This window comes from Psittacula echo (assembly GCF_963264785.1).
Source record: "Psittacula echo genome assembly, chromosome: 2".
NCBI lineage: Eukaryota > Metazoa > Chordata > Aves > Psittaciformes > Psittacidae > Psittacula > Psittacula echo.
Genome location: NC_137737.1, coordinates 86,774,866 through 86,790,766, shown reverse-complemented (window position 1 = coordinate 86,790,766; position 15,901 = coordinate 86,774,866). Strand labels below are relative to the sequence as shown.

The 15,901-nt window shown below is 42.6% G+C and overlaps 1 protein-coding gene across 9 annotated transcripts in view; it reads left to right on the top strand.

The window, feature by feature from the left end:
- The first annotated feature begins 2,220 nt into the window (after positions 1-2,220).
- The window catches only part of TENT4A (terminal nucleotidyltransferase 4A), a 58,872-nt gene continuing 45,191 nt past the window's right edge, over positions 2,221-15,901 (top strand). For all 9 annotated transcript variants that reach the window (XR_013956184.1, XR_013956185.1, XM_080609928.1 and 6 more), the window contains exon 1: positions 2,221-3,301. Coding sequence is in view for 7 of the 9 variants with exons in the window: in XM_080609928.1 (XP_080466054.1) it covers positions 2,478-3,301 (824 nt within the window). In the remaining 2 variants the exon portion in view is untranslated. The remainder of the gene's footprint in view (positions 3,302-15,901) is intronic.

Below are 15,901 nucleotides of genomic sequence, written 5' to 3'. Positions count from 1 at the left end.
AAGCAAAGTGGGAAATCGGGCCCCTTTTGAAAACAGACTTTTAAAAAATGGCAGCAGGGCAGGGAAGGAAATAAAGAAAAGCAGTCATGAATCTGCAGAGCTTGGAATTACCTTCTTAAGTCCTTGTGTCTTTTTTTTCCTTTTTTTTTTCTTTTCCCCAAAATACTTATCAGTACTTTATTAAGTAACTCAGCAGCTTGAAGATGTGATCTCCACCTGCTGTGTGAAAAAGTCACAACACAGAACTAAAAAGGTTGAGATCTGAGATCTACAGCTTCCTCAGTTCTTCAAAGTGGATATACAGAGTAACTATTCCAACCACCAGCACACCACACCACCTAGCCTTGCAGAAATACTGCTGATCCAAGCCTCTCCTTGCTGAATCCAGGCCATCATAGAGGCAAGAATGCAAAGTATTCAGGGCTAAAAGAAGAAAGAGGCAGTATAATTCTGTGGTTTATTTCTCACAGCATTTATATAAAAAGAACAGATTTAAGAGACCTGTTTGTCATCAAGTTCAATGAAAAACAAAACAAAAATATCCAAAATCCTTCGACAAGATGAACTGTAAAACCAAGGACTGCTATCAGTAGTTGAAGCAGCTGAAATCTGTGCAGGTGATTAATCAAGTCAGAAGGGTGCTTTGATTTCATCAGATGGAAATTTTGGTGATCGTGCTTTTATATGAGACAAGCTTAATGGCTCTTTCATGTGGTTTAGTTTTGGTTAGTTTATTGCATACTTTTATGTTTAATTTGGCTGATAATCCTGGAAAGAGATTTGTTTCTTAACAAATGAATGACTTGCTGTCTCTAAATGACTTCCAGTTTCTCTTGCTCCTAAGTCCAAGGGAATAGTTAGGGAATACAGCTGCATGAAATACAACTGCCCTCTGCTAACAAATAACAGTCCTGCTCTCTTGTCCTCTTTCCAACCCCTCTTTACTGCCAGCTTTGATCACAAAGCAAACTCATTCAAAATGAACTGCTGAAAACTATTACTTTCCTTCCTAGTACAGTTTTCTGCTGAATTAACCAGTTAAATTGGCTCATTGATCAATATCAGGGATTGTGCAAGGGAGCAGGGAAAAGGAGTAGCAGGATTATGGAGAGCTGGACCTCTCCTCCTTTTCTCTGGCAGTAAGTTGTTACATCACCCAAGATGTACCATACAACTGTTGTATAACTGTCTTGTATTTATGGTTCCCTGATAATATTTGTCAATATGCACGTACAACCCTTCTCTCTGCTGTTCTGCAGTCAGGTAAGGGCTGTATCGAATAGTCGCATTTCCTGGACCACTGGAGGCTCTGGGGGTACCCTGGGAGTACTTGATCCATACGGGTGCTGGCGCTGCCCAAAGGAAAGGCCAAATGACTGGATCAGAGACAGGATAGGTGTGAACATCATTCTGGACAGCTAAACTGATCTTTAGACCAGGGGAGAAACACAGCGTATTGGTATTTAATCCAACAGCCATACGCACTTCATCCAGTCACCACTGCACATCAAAACCACCCAAAGAGGGTGAGAGACATCCCTTGGAACTGGGTTGACCTCCCGAGATCCAAGCCCAAAAAAACCCCAGTGTACCCAGTGGAAATGTAGCACTTCACAGTGCTTTCCCGGCGCCAGGCAAACGGGAAGGAAAGCCTCCCCTCACGCACACACTGCGCGCTGTTCCTGCCGCTCCTGCGGCTCCTGCCTCCTCCCAGGGATCAGCCCTGCCCAGCACCCCAGGCCATTCAGCCCCTTTAGAAGCAGATCTGTCTATCCCCGCTGCTCATCTCGGTTACTCCTCAGAAGTCGCCCTCTTTATGTCTGCGGGCACAGGGGTACACCTCTCCAAAGGGCCAGCACTCAACTCCATAAGCGCTGCCTGGGAAAAACCTCAACTGGGGGACCAGTCCCACAGCTCCTACCGGCCGCTACCCCCTACAGACTCCTGCCAGCCGCGGCCACCCCGCGCAAGCGCAGCTAGACACCGAAGCCCATCCTCCCGCCCGAAGGCTTCCTAACCCTTCCGACGCTTGCCTGGCGAGCATGCGCACGGGGCGAGCGGGCGGTAGCCGGGTGAGGCCTTCCCGACGTCCTTCCCCCACTCCGTTGCCGCCGGCCTCGCGTCGGGCACCGCGCATGTGCGGTTGCCAGGGCGGCCGTCTCCAGTGAAGGTTTAAAATCCGCGGGGCATGCGCAGTGCTGGTTCTGGCCCTGGTGAGGGGGACGCCACATTGGAACGGCGAGGGGAGCGCTCCGGGCAGGGTACAGTTTGCGCCGCCTTCGCTCCTCCTCAGCCGCTCTCGCCTCGCCCGGCTCTGCCCTCCTCCCCCCTCGCGACACATGCCGCTGCTCCCGGGTCGCGTCTAGCGCCGCTGCCGGGCCCGGCGCGCCGAGGCGAGAGAGTGCGCGGCAGGCGGTGAGCGGGCGGCGGCGCGGCGCTCTGGCCGGGCCGTGAGGGTCGGCGGCGGACGGGCGTGGATGGATCCCCGCGTGGCCTGGATCCAGCCCGAGCAGAAAGGCCCCGCGAATGCGCTGTGGATGCAGATCTGGGAGACCTCGCAGGGCGTGGGGGGCCGGGGCGGCGCCAGCTTCCCGCACTACCTCTGCCTTAACTCCCCGGCCCTGGACTCGGCCGCCTCCGCCTCCCCGCCCCGTGGCCACAGCTGCGTGCGGCTCGGCGCGCCCGGTGGCGGCGTCTGCTGCTCCTCTTCCTCGCCTCCTTCGCCTTCGCCTTCTCCGCCGGCGCTGCTGACCGGACTGGTTCCCCCTGCTACCGCCGGCCCCGCTGCGGTCAACGGCGGCGGCGACGGAGGGCGGCGGCTGCAGAAGTCGCCTTCCGTGTCTTCCTCGTCCTCCTGCTCGTCGGTGGAGTCCGGCACCGACAGCCCCGGCTTCTCTTCGTCGGGATCGTGCAGCGGCGGTGGAGGCGGCGGCTCCTCCTCTTCCTCCAGTGGCCCCCGGGCGGCAGCGGTGGCGCCTCCCGGGCTGCTGGGCAGCGGGGCCGGACCTGGGGAGTTTTTTAACTTCCACGAGAACAAAGTGAATGGGCACCACCAGCCCCCACACCTGGCGCGCAGCCCCCACCCGCCGCCGCCGGCGTCTCCCCAGCAGCACCAGTACCACCCGGGCCGTAGGAAACGAGAGAATAAAGCCAGCACCTATGGGATGAATTACCTGCTGTCCGGCAGCCGAGGCGTCGCCATCAACAACTCCCCCCACCAGCAGCGGCAGCCGCCTCAGCCGGCACTGCAGAGCCCGGGCACACCCTGGAAGACTAGGAAATACAGCCCCGGCGTGCAGGGGTGAGCGGCCGGGGCCCCTGGGCCTGCTGAAGTCCCAGAGGAATGGGAGTCCTCGGCGGCTTCTCCTACAGCTTTTCCGGGCCTGGGGATGGGTGGGTTGGGGGTCACACAAACTCCTCAGGAGCTGGCTGTGGCAGTGAGGTTGATGATAGGGAATGGTGGATCACAAAAATGTGTTCTTTCATCAGTCACCTTAGTCTGTGCTGTCTGGGTGGCTCTTGGCCAAAGCAGTGGTGCAGTGGCCTGGGAACCCACAGATTCGAGGAGTTAGGCCTTGCCTTGTAGTAGGTTGAGAGGTGAAGTTGTCAGGCCACTGTCAAAGGGCACCTTCAGTAATTAAAGCAAAAATAGGTGGGGGATGCCTGTCAAAGCTCGTGACGTCAATTCATAATGTAAGAGGAAAGTGGAAGGCTTCAGTTCAGAGGAGCTCAAAGAAGAACCTTGCACTAATTTTTAAATGCCTCTCCTTAGGCTGTAGTAGACTGGTTACTTAAGAGGGTGTTAGGAACATCAGTTGAAAGGGGCGTGCCGAATTCTTGCTGAAGTGTAAAAGTCAGTGTGGTCTTAGAACATTTTTGAGGGAGATGGAGTAGGATTGAGCCAGCCCGTATCTGAATTGGAATCTTGACTTTCTAAAGAGAGCATGTCTAGGAAGTTCATCCTATTCTGTGGCCATAAGTTTCTCATATCAGTGGGTAGTTATTAAGGCTGAATATTCCTTTTCGTTCAGTCAGTGTGTAGAAGGGGCTAAACCTGAAAGAAGCACCTTTCCGGTGCTCTCTGAGATTTCTGTATTTCAGCTGTCAAATTTCACTCGGAGAAAAGGTGGTTCTCCAATATTAAAGGTTCATGGAAAAAGTACAGTGGTTGACCACAGCAGATTTTTGGTGTAATTTCAAAAATAGTGTCTTGGAACTCCTAAAATCCAATACCCTTGGATGCCCATGGAGTAGAGGCAGTGCATATTTGTAGAGGGGAAAAAGATAAAGATAACAGGGTATGCTTTCAGAGCTGAAGAAATTAAGTGAGAGATTTAACTTGAAGACAGTGTCTTCCCTTTCTGTTCTGGGTGGAACGGTCAGGCACTGAGTAAATCAGATTTAGCCAAAAGTATTAAAAGGTAGTTTTTTCAAGTTCTGGTTTTTTTGTTTTTGTTTTTTTTTTTTTTCAAACTGTAGCTTTTCCTGAGGAGGACAAGACTACTGCGTTTTAATTCCAAACTGACACTGAAAATTAAAATTGCTTACAGGAGGTATCATACACTGGGAGCTTTGGGTCCTGTGCGAAGATGTATGTTTAAAGTGCCAGTAGTATCTTAGAACAAATACATTCAGAATATTTTTATTTCCACAGAGATGCAGTAGAACACTGAGTTAACATTTTAATTTATCTGTGTAAGACAAGGCAGTGTAACTGAGGTAGATCTCCAGGCAGGTGGATGAAGGAGTTGCCCCAGGTCACCCGGCAGGTCTATGGCAGACCTGGGGATTGAATTTGGGCTCTGCAGGTTCTGTCCTCTACCTGTAGGCAACACCACCTATGCCAATGACATATCCTTATCTTTCATGTTCTGCTCCCCCCCTTTTTTTTCCCAGTTGGTTTTCCTTAATAAAGGTTATGTCACCTTTCAAGTGTATAGAGAATCCATAGACAAGAAAATCGTTTAGCAAAGCTTCAGTTGCACTGTTCAGTTCTATTGCTGATGTGTTAATGACAAGTTCTTGGCTAAATATCTTTGAATGTAGAAGCTGTGTTTCCTGATCTTCTGTCAAGGATCTGTATTCCTGCAGTGAAACCTGATGGTAGGAGTGGGACACTAGCAACTACAGCATCTGTGATTCCATAGTTCAGTTTCCTTAGAGTAGCAGGGAGCTAGTGCTGAAGGAGAGCATGGAAGCTGAAACCGTAGACTTATGAGAAGCAGTTTCTGCTTTAAACATTGAGTTCTGTTACCCAAGGTAAATCTTGGACAAGTGTGTATTCTAAAACAAGTTTCTGTTTGATGTTAGAGTTGTTTTGTTTTGTTTGCGTTGTTTTTTTTTTTTTTTTTTTTTTTTTTAAATTTCATTTGTGAAGTACTTACATGATTGAAATAACAAAAATATTGTCACTGGTGGAATGGCTGTCTGCCTTCTGCAGTAATTTTTGACTACTGGTGAGTTTAACTTAATTTTCCTGAAGCCAGGTTCATGTATTACTTGGCTGTTCAAATAAAAATGTACTGAAAAGATGGAGGTGGCAACAGATCCCCATAGAAGTTTCTCCTGGACCCTTTACGTTCCTTATTCGTTGCCTGGTGTTGCTTGGAACTGTCAGCCCAGTCACTTCCATAACTGTGTTGGTCTGTTAACAGAGCACCTTCAGTGGTAATAAACTGGTGTATGCAACTGCCAAAATCTTCATGTGCAGCCTGCTTTGGACATAGATTCTAGTTAGAAGGACTTGATTATAGATGCTCTTATGCTCCTGTGCATGGATGTTAGCGCTTACTCTGCAATCAGTGTTGTTTTCTACATTTTTTTTTTCTAATGTTTTTCTACAACAAGCTGAAATGTCTGAGTGACACGCAGTAGCTCACAGTGTTACTGTATTGTCTTTTGGTAACAGACTAAGAAGGGTTATCTCTGTTCACCCTCTCCCAGACTGCAGCAGTACTTTTGATGAAATACCTGCATGCTTTGAAATAGTACTGTGCTCTCTCCGCTTTCTTGTTCAGACCTGGAGATGGTCTGTAGCAGTGCAAGATGTCATTGTTTTTTCAAACACATCATATTCGGTGGCTTTCTAGTGGTAGGTATGGTGATTTTTAGGAATGCTTTGTGTTGTGAAGGTTGTGTTTTGCTCTTGTTTATGTACTGCATTCATTTTTTCAAGTGTACTTGTATCTACTGCTTTTACTGCTTTCTAACAGCAGCATGCCAATCTTTGTGTTTTAAAGGAAATTCTCCTTCTCTTAAAAGTCAAGTGTGAATAGTCATGCTTGATTAGATATATGTTTATATATCTATATATATAAACATATATATTAGATATATGTTTATATATCCTAAAGCATAGCTTTAGGATGCCCTAGATTGACCTGTGTATCCCTTTCCAGATTTCTGGAAGTAAGGGGTGAGAAGAGTGAAACCATATTTTTGACCAGCAGGTTGAAGGAGGTGATCCTGCCCCTCTACTCTGCTCTCGTGAGACCTCACTTGGAGTATTGTGTGCAGTTCTGGTGTCCTCAACATAAAAAGGACATGGAACTGTTGGAACAAGTCCAGAGGAGGGCCATGAGGATGATCAGGGGACTGGAGCACCTCCCATATGAAGATAGGCTGAGAAAGTTGGGTCTGTTCAGCCTGGAGAAGAGAAGGCTGCGTGGAGACCTCATAGCAGCCTTCCAGTATCTGAAGGGGGCCTATGAGGATGCTGGAGATGGACTCTTCATTGGGGACTGTAGTGATAGCACAAGGGGTAACTGGTTCAAACAGAGGAAGTTGAGACTGGACATAAGTTTTTTACTGAGAGGGTGGTGAGGCACTGGGATGGGTTGCCCAAGGAAGTCGTGAATGCTCCATCCCTGGTGGTGTTCAAGGCTGGGTTGGACAGAGCCCTGGGTGACATGGTTTAGTGTGAGGTGTCCCTGCCCATGGCAGGGGGGTTGGAACTAGATGATCTTAAGGTCCTTTCCAACCCTAACTATTCTATGATTCTGTATTCCACTGCTTCAACAGAGTGATTAAGGTAGCAACAGTGTAAATTCTTAAATGTCTGGGTTTAGGTTAGATGTATAGATGACAAAATGATTGGTTTCAGATGTGATGCAGATAAATGTCCTTTAGTATTATGAGGTTAGTTCAAACTGTTGTGACTGATGTTCAGAACTACATGTGGTTTCTTGATAGTGTAAAGTATCCTCTTGAGAGGTTTTAAACTTCATCTAGTATTCTTGAGGTCTGCCACTTTCGTTCTTCAAAGTAATACTTTTTGTTTCTGTAATGTAAATATTTTAAATATATGAGTAATTTAAGCATCCAGAGGCTTTAAAAGTGCTGAAATTTTATTTCAAAATCCAGTACCACCAAGCTATTCCATTTTTTTTTTTTACTAAGGACTCTACTGCTAGGTTTGCATTGCCAGGTAATAAGGCACTTTTTATTAAGATGTAGCTAATAGTTTATTAATAGTATAAAATCATACCTAATTATTCTGCTTCTTAATACGAATTTAACAAAGTAAAGAATTAAGGCATTTTTAACAGTACAAGTCTGTTCTGCTTAATACTTTCAGCTAAATATTCAGATTAATTGTAGATGTTGAATGAGATTATTGCTAAAATACCTGGCATATCTGCTTGGTATGTTGCAGTGCTGTGCAGAAACTGTGCAGAAACAACAGAACTGGCTTGTTGAGGTTTAGTGTGAACACCAGAAGTGTTATGATACATTGGTATGGTGCTCTGCCTGGACTAATTAGTGTTGCATAGCGTCTGATGACTTACTGCATTCATCACTACCTGTTGTCTTTAGCAGTCTCTTGATAATGACACAAAAGTTGTCTTGTAGAGCACAAGAGCACAAACACCTCCACATCTGATTAGGCTGAAGAAGGATTCAGGCCAGCATTGTCTGGTGACCATAGCAGATACCTGGGAAGAGTTCTTACAAGCAAGGTAAGCTTACAATGATGCTTCCCCAGAAGACTTGCTTCAGTGTTCTTCAGTGTTGAGTTTGCAGCTGAAGGGCACTGTCTACCAAAAACGATGTCCAGAGATTCATTTCTGTAACTATTCAGATGTGGTGGTGTTACTATGTTAGTCTATATTAGTCTATTGTAAGTTTTGTTTATTCCTTCACCTTATGCTGAAGCATTTCTTAACTCCAGTTGTACTGGTCTTTTTGCTTTTATGGTACATTGCTAAACTTTGGTGACCAAGATAAATTTAATTACTGGGTTTTGTACAATGCACTAAAAATGCATTGCATTCAGGACCTTCCATAGCTCTAATTGCATGTTTGTCAACCCTTGCTGCTTATTCTGCTGCTGTCAGAGATGGACAAAGCAGATTAATGCGTAGGGATGCCATGTTGTCAGCCCCTTTTGCAAATTCTGTTGTACTTTGGCTGAGCTGAAAAAAATGCAGACTTTGGAAACTCTGTGTAGCCTTTACTGTCTGCAGTGGCATGTCTAGCACATGTAAAGGCTTTAATGGATTTGCAAGGGTGGTATCTAACTCCTCCCTGTACTTACAGTGCTCTAATACTGTCTAATAAAGAGTCAACACAGTGGGTTACGCTTCATGAACACCACTGTTAAATCGTTAGTGTCTGTTATCTGTGATGTTAGGTGGATACCTGTAGTGAAGGTCTTAATCTGAGGCAAGCAGTACACAATGTACACTCAATTCTTATTTCATCTGGCTTTAGCATTGGGGCAGAACTAGGCAGTATATACAGTAGCAGGCATGGAGGAGGGTGGGAGTGGTTGCCTGTTGGTCACAGTAGATTCTTGGAAAGGGGCTTGAGAGAGTGTCAGGATGTGGTTGAACAGTTTGTTTTCATGGCTCAAGTTCGGTACACAGCAGAGTTTGCTGGTAGCTGCTGGATGAATTGTCGAAAGAACAGAACACCTCTTTTTTTGTGATCAACTAAGTTGAGTGATGTAGGTAGAGATCAAAGATTCCTTACAAAGTGGATGTCTAGCATAGCATTAGAGACTGATGCTTTCAGTAATGAAATGAAAAGGCTATTTTGGCAGCAGTAGACTTGAGAGAACACATAGTACTAGAGGTCAGAAAGGCTGAGCTACAGTAGTAAAACATTGAGAAGGCTTTGCATGACAGGTGCTCACATCTGTGTGTAAAGGAAAGTGGGACATGTTTGAAGCAGTTAAATCCTGACATCAGCTTCATGGTGCTTTTCACAGTTGTTGGGCTTTGGCAGTAGAGATGATTGGTACTGGGAACATAAATGGCTGTACTGGGTGAGACTATTAGAGGCCAATGCCAAATGTTGGGAGAGGAATATATTAATGTGAGCCTATGATGATATTTCCTGGAATAAACTCTCAGTTTTAAATGACCGATGGTTCTCAGGCTACCTGGGCTACAGGCAGTGTATTGTTCAGCTTGCTATGGATTTTATGTATGAATTTGTCTTGTCTCATCTTGAGCTGGTGTGAGCTTCTGGGATCAGCAGTGTCCTGTGGCAACGTGTTCCTCAGTTAAACTATGCATTATGTAAAGATCCATTTTTTTTTTTTTTTTTTTTTTGTCCTGAGGCTATTACTAAGGTTGTAGTTGCTGCCACCCACAGGTCTGAGGCAGTCCGTGAGTTCCCTTTGCAGCTGACTTGAAAGAGAGAAGGAAAATGTTGAATTGCCTGACAGTTGTCTGTTTTCCAGTCCATTTAATAATTCTTTTTATTGAAGCTATTTCATGCCTCTAGATATCACCTCTGTATGCTTTTCAGTTCTGTTGTATCTTTGGGACTTAGATGAATCAGACCTGTGTGTGATAGTGTCACCGTATTCCTACCTCTTGGGCTATCTTGTTCTATCTTGTACTTTGTTTCCTAATTATTAACATGGGATTTGCCTGTTCTTTTTGGCTACCAAGTATCGAACTGACCTTTTAACAGGATTCTTATTTCAAGATCTTGTTTCTCAGTGTTTAGAGCTGGTGCAGAGCCCTTCATTGCATCTTTGTAAAGACAGAATTTTCTCATATGCCTCTGTTGTGCTTACATGTATCCTGTCTCAAACTCTGCCTGCTACTTCATTTTGCAGTCTGTATTTTAATGTCAATTTGCAGTTCTTGAGCTGGCTTATTCTAGGTAACTTTGCAGTCTCAGACTTCTCTGCTTTACTCTTCGTCCCCTTGCCAGATCACTTATGAGGATGTTGCCTAACGTAGGGCACTTTGGGGCTTCACTACTGACCTTCCTTTAAGACTGAAACTAAGAGTTCTAGCTGCTTGTTTCCTGTTTAAAACACTTCTTTAAAGATCTAAATGAAAGTCTTCCCTCTATTCCTGTGTAAGCTTATTTTCTTCGTAAGCCTTCATAAGGACCTGTGGGACCATTATCAAATGCTGTTTGGAAATCCAAGTGGATAACAGGATTTCTTTTGTGGTTCACTGATTCTTGGAAATAATTCCAAAGGTTTTCTTTCAGATACTACTTCCATTTACAAAATCTGTGTTGACATCTTGGTATAGTCATAACTATTCAAGTGCTGCATTGATTCTACTTTAGACTAGTTTGACTATTACGGATGTCTAATGCTTTTTAATAAAAAAAAATAAAAAATGACTGCTTCACGTTCTTCTGATACAAATGTGGTATTGAGTGAGTGGTGTTTTTGGTGAATCCTAAATTATTAGGAATAGATTTTGCTGTGAAGTATTGTCTACTAAAAATTGGGTTTGGGACAAGTTTTCACTGTATAGTTATAGGATCCGGGAAACCTCTCTGGTACTAAAAGGAAAAAAATAAAAGAAGAAAAACCCTACCAGCATCTCAACTTTCTCTGTTCTGATCACGTAATTCACTTAGCAGTTTTTGGGGCTTCTGAGCTAGTTTATCCTTTCTCAAGCATAGCTTTGCATCTTGTTAAGTTGTTCCTCATAATCCTTTTTGATAGCCTTAATCTTCCAGTCCTCTTTTCCTGCATTGCACATGACTTTTGGGGCTTCTGAAGACGTCTTTTGATGGCATCTTGTGACAATGTAGTAGTAGATCTTTTCCCCTGAAATCTGATTAGTGATGCACACCTCTGCTAAACAATCAGTGTCATATATTTAATAGTCTCTGAAACACCTTGTTCTTTTGGTTGAGATTCTTAAATTAAGAAGCTTCTTCTTTTATATGTTGAAATGTAGCAGTACTTAAATCCAGAAAAGGCCTTTCTAGCTATTGTTGTCTTGCAGAGATAGTGACTTTAATGTGCAGGGTTTGCTGCTTGTGGTCCTTTGATGGATGCATTTTGAGTTAGACTTTGCTGCTCGAGATTATGTCAAGAGCTGCTGCTCCTCTTAAAGGTTTCAGTGGCCAACCTGATGTAAGACATACCTGATCTACATGGGCATAATGAGTCTCTCATCACTATTATGTTTATGCTGTTGCAACCTTTCTGACTTGTCTGGGATGTTAATCGCTTGCTATCTTTGGGCTTTTGGAAAAGAATAGTATTGAGATACGAATTTCAGTGTTTAGCGGGTCTATTTATTGGCATAGCAAGCTTGCTGATTTAGTTCCAAGATCTAACATATGGTATGTTCCTTCACTGATACAACAAAATAATTGTGATGTTTTCTTGGTGGTACGGTAAAGTCCAGCAGCTTAAGTCAGGAGTAATGTACAGCTGTTCAGAAGCTTACCTAGTGGGTCTGTTTTGCCATGTATTAACTTGGAGATATAAATTTCTTTTCTAGATATTTATAATGCATTTTTTTCAAAGTACATCCAACCATTAATAACGTACTTGGTTGAGTTTTATTGGATTGACATACTTAACAAAAATAGTTTTCTTTTTCTCTTCCAGAATGCAAACAAATTCTGTTACTCAGGTCTGCAAATTTGCAGTGTAAATCAGTCCAGCAAGCTTTATTTCTTGAGTGTGCGAACTGTCAAAAATGCTTCTAAGAGGTAAAATTTAATTGGAAAGGAAATCTACAATTAGGACTGGTTCTGACTTGCAGGAGTGTGGGGTAAAGAGAAAGCTTAGAGAGAAAATAAGAAGTATGATCTTTTGTGGAAAAGGTATAATATATTATGAACTACTCTGTAGTTGAGAACAAAAGTACTTTTTTCTTCCATTCTTTGTTTAGTAGATGACTTGCAAAGTAGCCTTCATTGTTGTTTGAGTTTAGTATTTAGGGTAGCTACCTGTAAAATGTTTCACAGCTCTGGTTCATAAGTTTTATTTTCTTTTATTCCGTCTGTCTTTGAGTTTGCAACCTCCCATACAATTACAGTGGGGAGAAAAAAAAATAGTTGTTCTCTGAATTGTGTAGTAACATGAGATTGATTTGATATAGCTCTACAGCCTGTGAATGTAGTACTATGTTTTCATAGCTTTTCTCATCTGTAAGCCTAGAACATTGCATAAGACAGAGTATTATTACCTGAGTGTTACTGGTGATGAGGAGGACTGGTATAAAAAAGGAAAGGCACCTGATGGGTGCTGTGAGTAGGGTGGGAAGAAAAGAATTGTAAGTTCATCTCTTTGGACGTAGTTCTTTTTTTGCTATTTTTGCAAATGTCTTAAATCTTGGATTATACTGGAAAAAGTCTATCTCAGAATATACTTTATTAAATCCCTTGATTTCATTAGACTGTTCCTGAGTTTGACTGTAACACTGATTTCTGTTATCAAATGCATTTGATTGTTGTAGTGTAAGATTTCACCTGCATTTCCCAGATAATGCATTTGAGCTTTGCAGTAGTGTAGGTGAAGGTATAGTTCAACCGATTTCTGAAATACGCACAGTGGCTGCTGGGCCAGTCACCATTCAAGTCTTGAGACAGCAAGGTCCTCATGCACATTTTGGAGTTCATGCTTCATTGAAAGAACGTATGCTGTTATTTGCAACCTTTATTTCATCAAAGCTTCTGTTGAAAAGCTGTCTGTGCCCCCCTGTTTCTTTGCCTCCCTGTTTCTTTACCTCACCCACATACTTTAACTCTGGCATTTATTCTTTCCTTTTATAAGGGTTCTCGGCTGATGTGTTGAGCTTTTCAGTTAGAAACATATTCTTTATATTATTCTTTATATTTTTATTTTAATCATATTCTTTACTTACTAGAATAAGTATGTTTTTAAAAAGAATCAGTTGTTCCATGTAAATGATTCAGTCATGCTTCTGTATGTTCCTTCAGAATGAATTAATGTGCTTAGTAGTGTAGATGTGATTAAGAAAAGAAACAGGATGCTAGCTTAAGAGATGAAAATTTCTACAGCTTTTCATTCACCTAGTTGGTGCCGTTTGATAATTTCATTTCACTGCATTTAAGTTAGCCCTTGAAGTAACAAGTCAATGTTATATATAGTAATAGTTACAGATCCACTAAATGATGAGAGTAGATGATCTTTCCTAGAAATGTGTGTTTAAGGAAAGGCATTACAAACATCTGAGAATGTCTCCTGAGTATTATTTTAACCTGAAGACTGAAAGTGGGTCTGCCTTTCCTAAAACAGTAAAAGGGATGAATTTTTGGTAGACTGAAGGTGTCAATTTGCTTGCATAGTTCAGCCTGTAAGCAGCAGATGTTTGCTGTGCTTAGTGGTAATAGTATTAAGTGAACAACAGGTTCCTTCAGGCTGTTAAAATTAGCAAGCTGAATAATGTAGCAAATACTAGTAGCCTCTTTTCTGCATCTCTATGTTCTAAACTTTTCCACCTTGTGTTAAAAGGACAGCTGTGTCTCCAAGTGTTTCTGTAAGTATAGTGAAACTGCTGTGGGGAAAACGCCATTAAAATGCTTGTCTTTGCTAGGAAAGTAGTATAATAGGCATAAAATGTGATAGAAGATAGGTAGATTGCTGGGATGCTGTTGTCAGACCAAATTCTTTAACAAGTCAGAAGGAAGCTGAGAAAATTGACCTGTGCTATATGTTGAAAGAAGTTATATTTTTTTGAAAGAAAGAGTTAAGATGTTACTTACATCTGCATGTACATCATGTGCTGCAAATAGAAATTCTGTTCCTAATGATTAGTCACAGTCCAAAGAAGTAGCAAGTGCTTATGAAAATCATAGAAGCTACATGGGCAAAATACTTAACTAAAAACTGTTCCTGTATTGGCTGGGCGAATATCCTGTAGTGATCTGGTTTTTTTCAGACAGCAAATATTATTCCTTCAGTTAGTAGAGAAGTTACTCTGAGATTGGTTCTGAGCAGTTTACAGCACCTTGGTTTTTGTATATCAGAGCTGCCTTTTTTGTTACTGTGTTTCAGTAACCTTGTCTGAGCAAAGGTGTTTATGAAAATGTAAACTACAGTAACATTAAATTTTAATAAAGCATCTCGGGTTTGAGAAGGTTCTTCAGGAGGAAGCCTAAAGAATGAAGTGCTTGAAGGGGATGTATTAAGATGGTCATGTTGTCATATGCTGACTGTGAAGATAGCATTGATTCTTATCCAGAAGGATGATACTCTCTGAGATGTAGAAGCTGTTGAATTAGAAAAACCGGAGGAAGCAAGCAAAATAGAAGTCTTTTAAGACAGAGGATTTGAGAACAGGTTTGCGAGTGTGTTAAAACCTGAAAACCTTTCACACTGAAAGCAAGAAACCTGCAAGTCTCTTGGGCTTCTACAAAGACATGAAGGGCACCCAGGAGAAGTCAGATCATGTAGTAAAAGCTGAGTGAACTCATTGCATTGCTTTTTGTCAGAGAAGGGCATGAGGCTTCTCCCTAGAACTTTCTTGGACTCCAGGGAACTGTCTTTTTAAATTTCAGTAAGGAGTGTTTAAGTCCATCACTGGAAAGAAAGCTGTTGTACAGCTCTGTATAGTGGCATATGCTGAAGAATTCCAGATGAATTTAACTGTGAAGCCACAGTGTATGGTTTGAATTTTAAATGAGTTTTGATTATCTAGCGTTTGTGCTGTTGTCCCATGCAAACTGAAACATTAAATGAAGTGCTGCCTTGCCAGTACAAGGTAGGAAACATGAAGTTGACTTGTTAAGAAGTAGATCAGGGAAGGAAATACAGACTAGTTGGTGGGTGGTCTTTCTTTGAGTCTTTCATAACATGATTGAGAATTGCGGCAGTGTTAATCATCTGAACAGAAGCTTAGTGGGTCATGGCAGTGAGAGTGCTCGTGTGCTTGCTGTATTTCTGACCTTGCTGACACACTAGGGGCTGCTTTTGAAAGGCTACTCTTGTGTATGGTAGAGGCTGCAGTGCATAGGGAAACTGAGATCCCTTCTGTCTCCTCCTTCCCTAATATGGGGTGGCTACTGTAAATGCATTCATTTTCAGGAATGTCTGTATCTCCTAGAGTGCTTGGATGGGGTTGATACCATAACAAAACAGAACTTCCTTTCATGCATAAACATGAATGGGCTAGTGCATGCTTTGATAAAGGTATTTGTGTCTCACAGGTCTAATTTCCTTGAAAGACTCATTGTTAATCCTTATTCATGTGGTCAGTCTGATAACATGGAACTGTTGGATTTTTGGTGGTTTTTTTTTTTTTTTTTGGTTTTTTTTTGGTGGTTTTTTTTTTTTTTGTTTGTTTGTTTTTTTCAGAAGAATGTGTCTTTTTTGAAGACTTTGTTCAAATTGAACAGTCACAGGTTTGCTGGGCTTATGGGTTAACTGCTTAGAAGTAACCAAAGGAAAGACTAAAATACTTTATAATAGGGGAGTGTTACCAGTGGAATTTGTCAAGAGTCTGTTGCTCAATATATTCATAAATACCTGGAGGGAAGAAATGAATGAGAAAAGGATAGAAAGGATAATAGAAAGCTGGAGCTGACTGCAGACAGTCACAGTGGGAGTTTGTTGTTCATTAGGTTATAAAATTGCTGGGAAAATTAAATTCTAGTAAATATGGAATTGTGAATCTGAAGACAAGTAATTCAGACTGAGTGTTACCCAGTGGGTGGG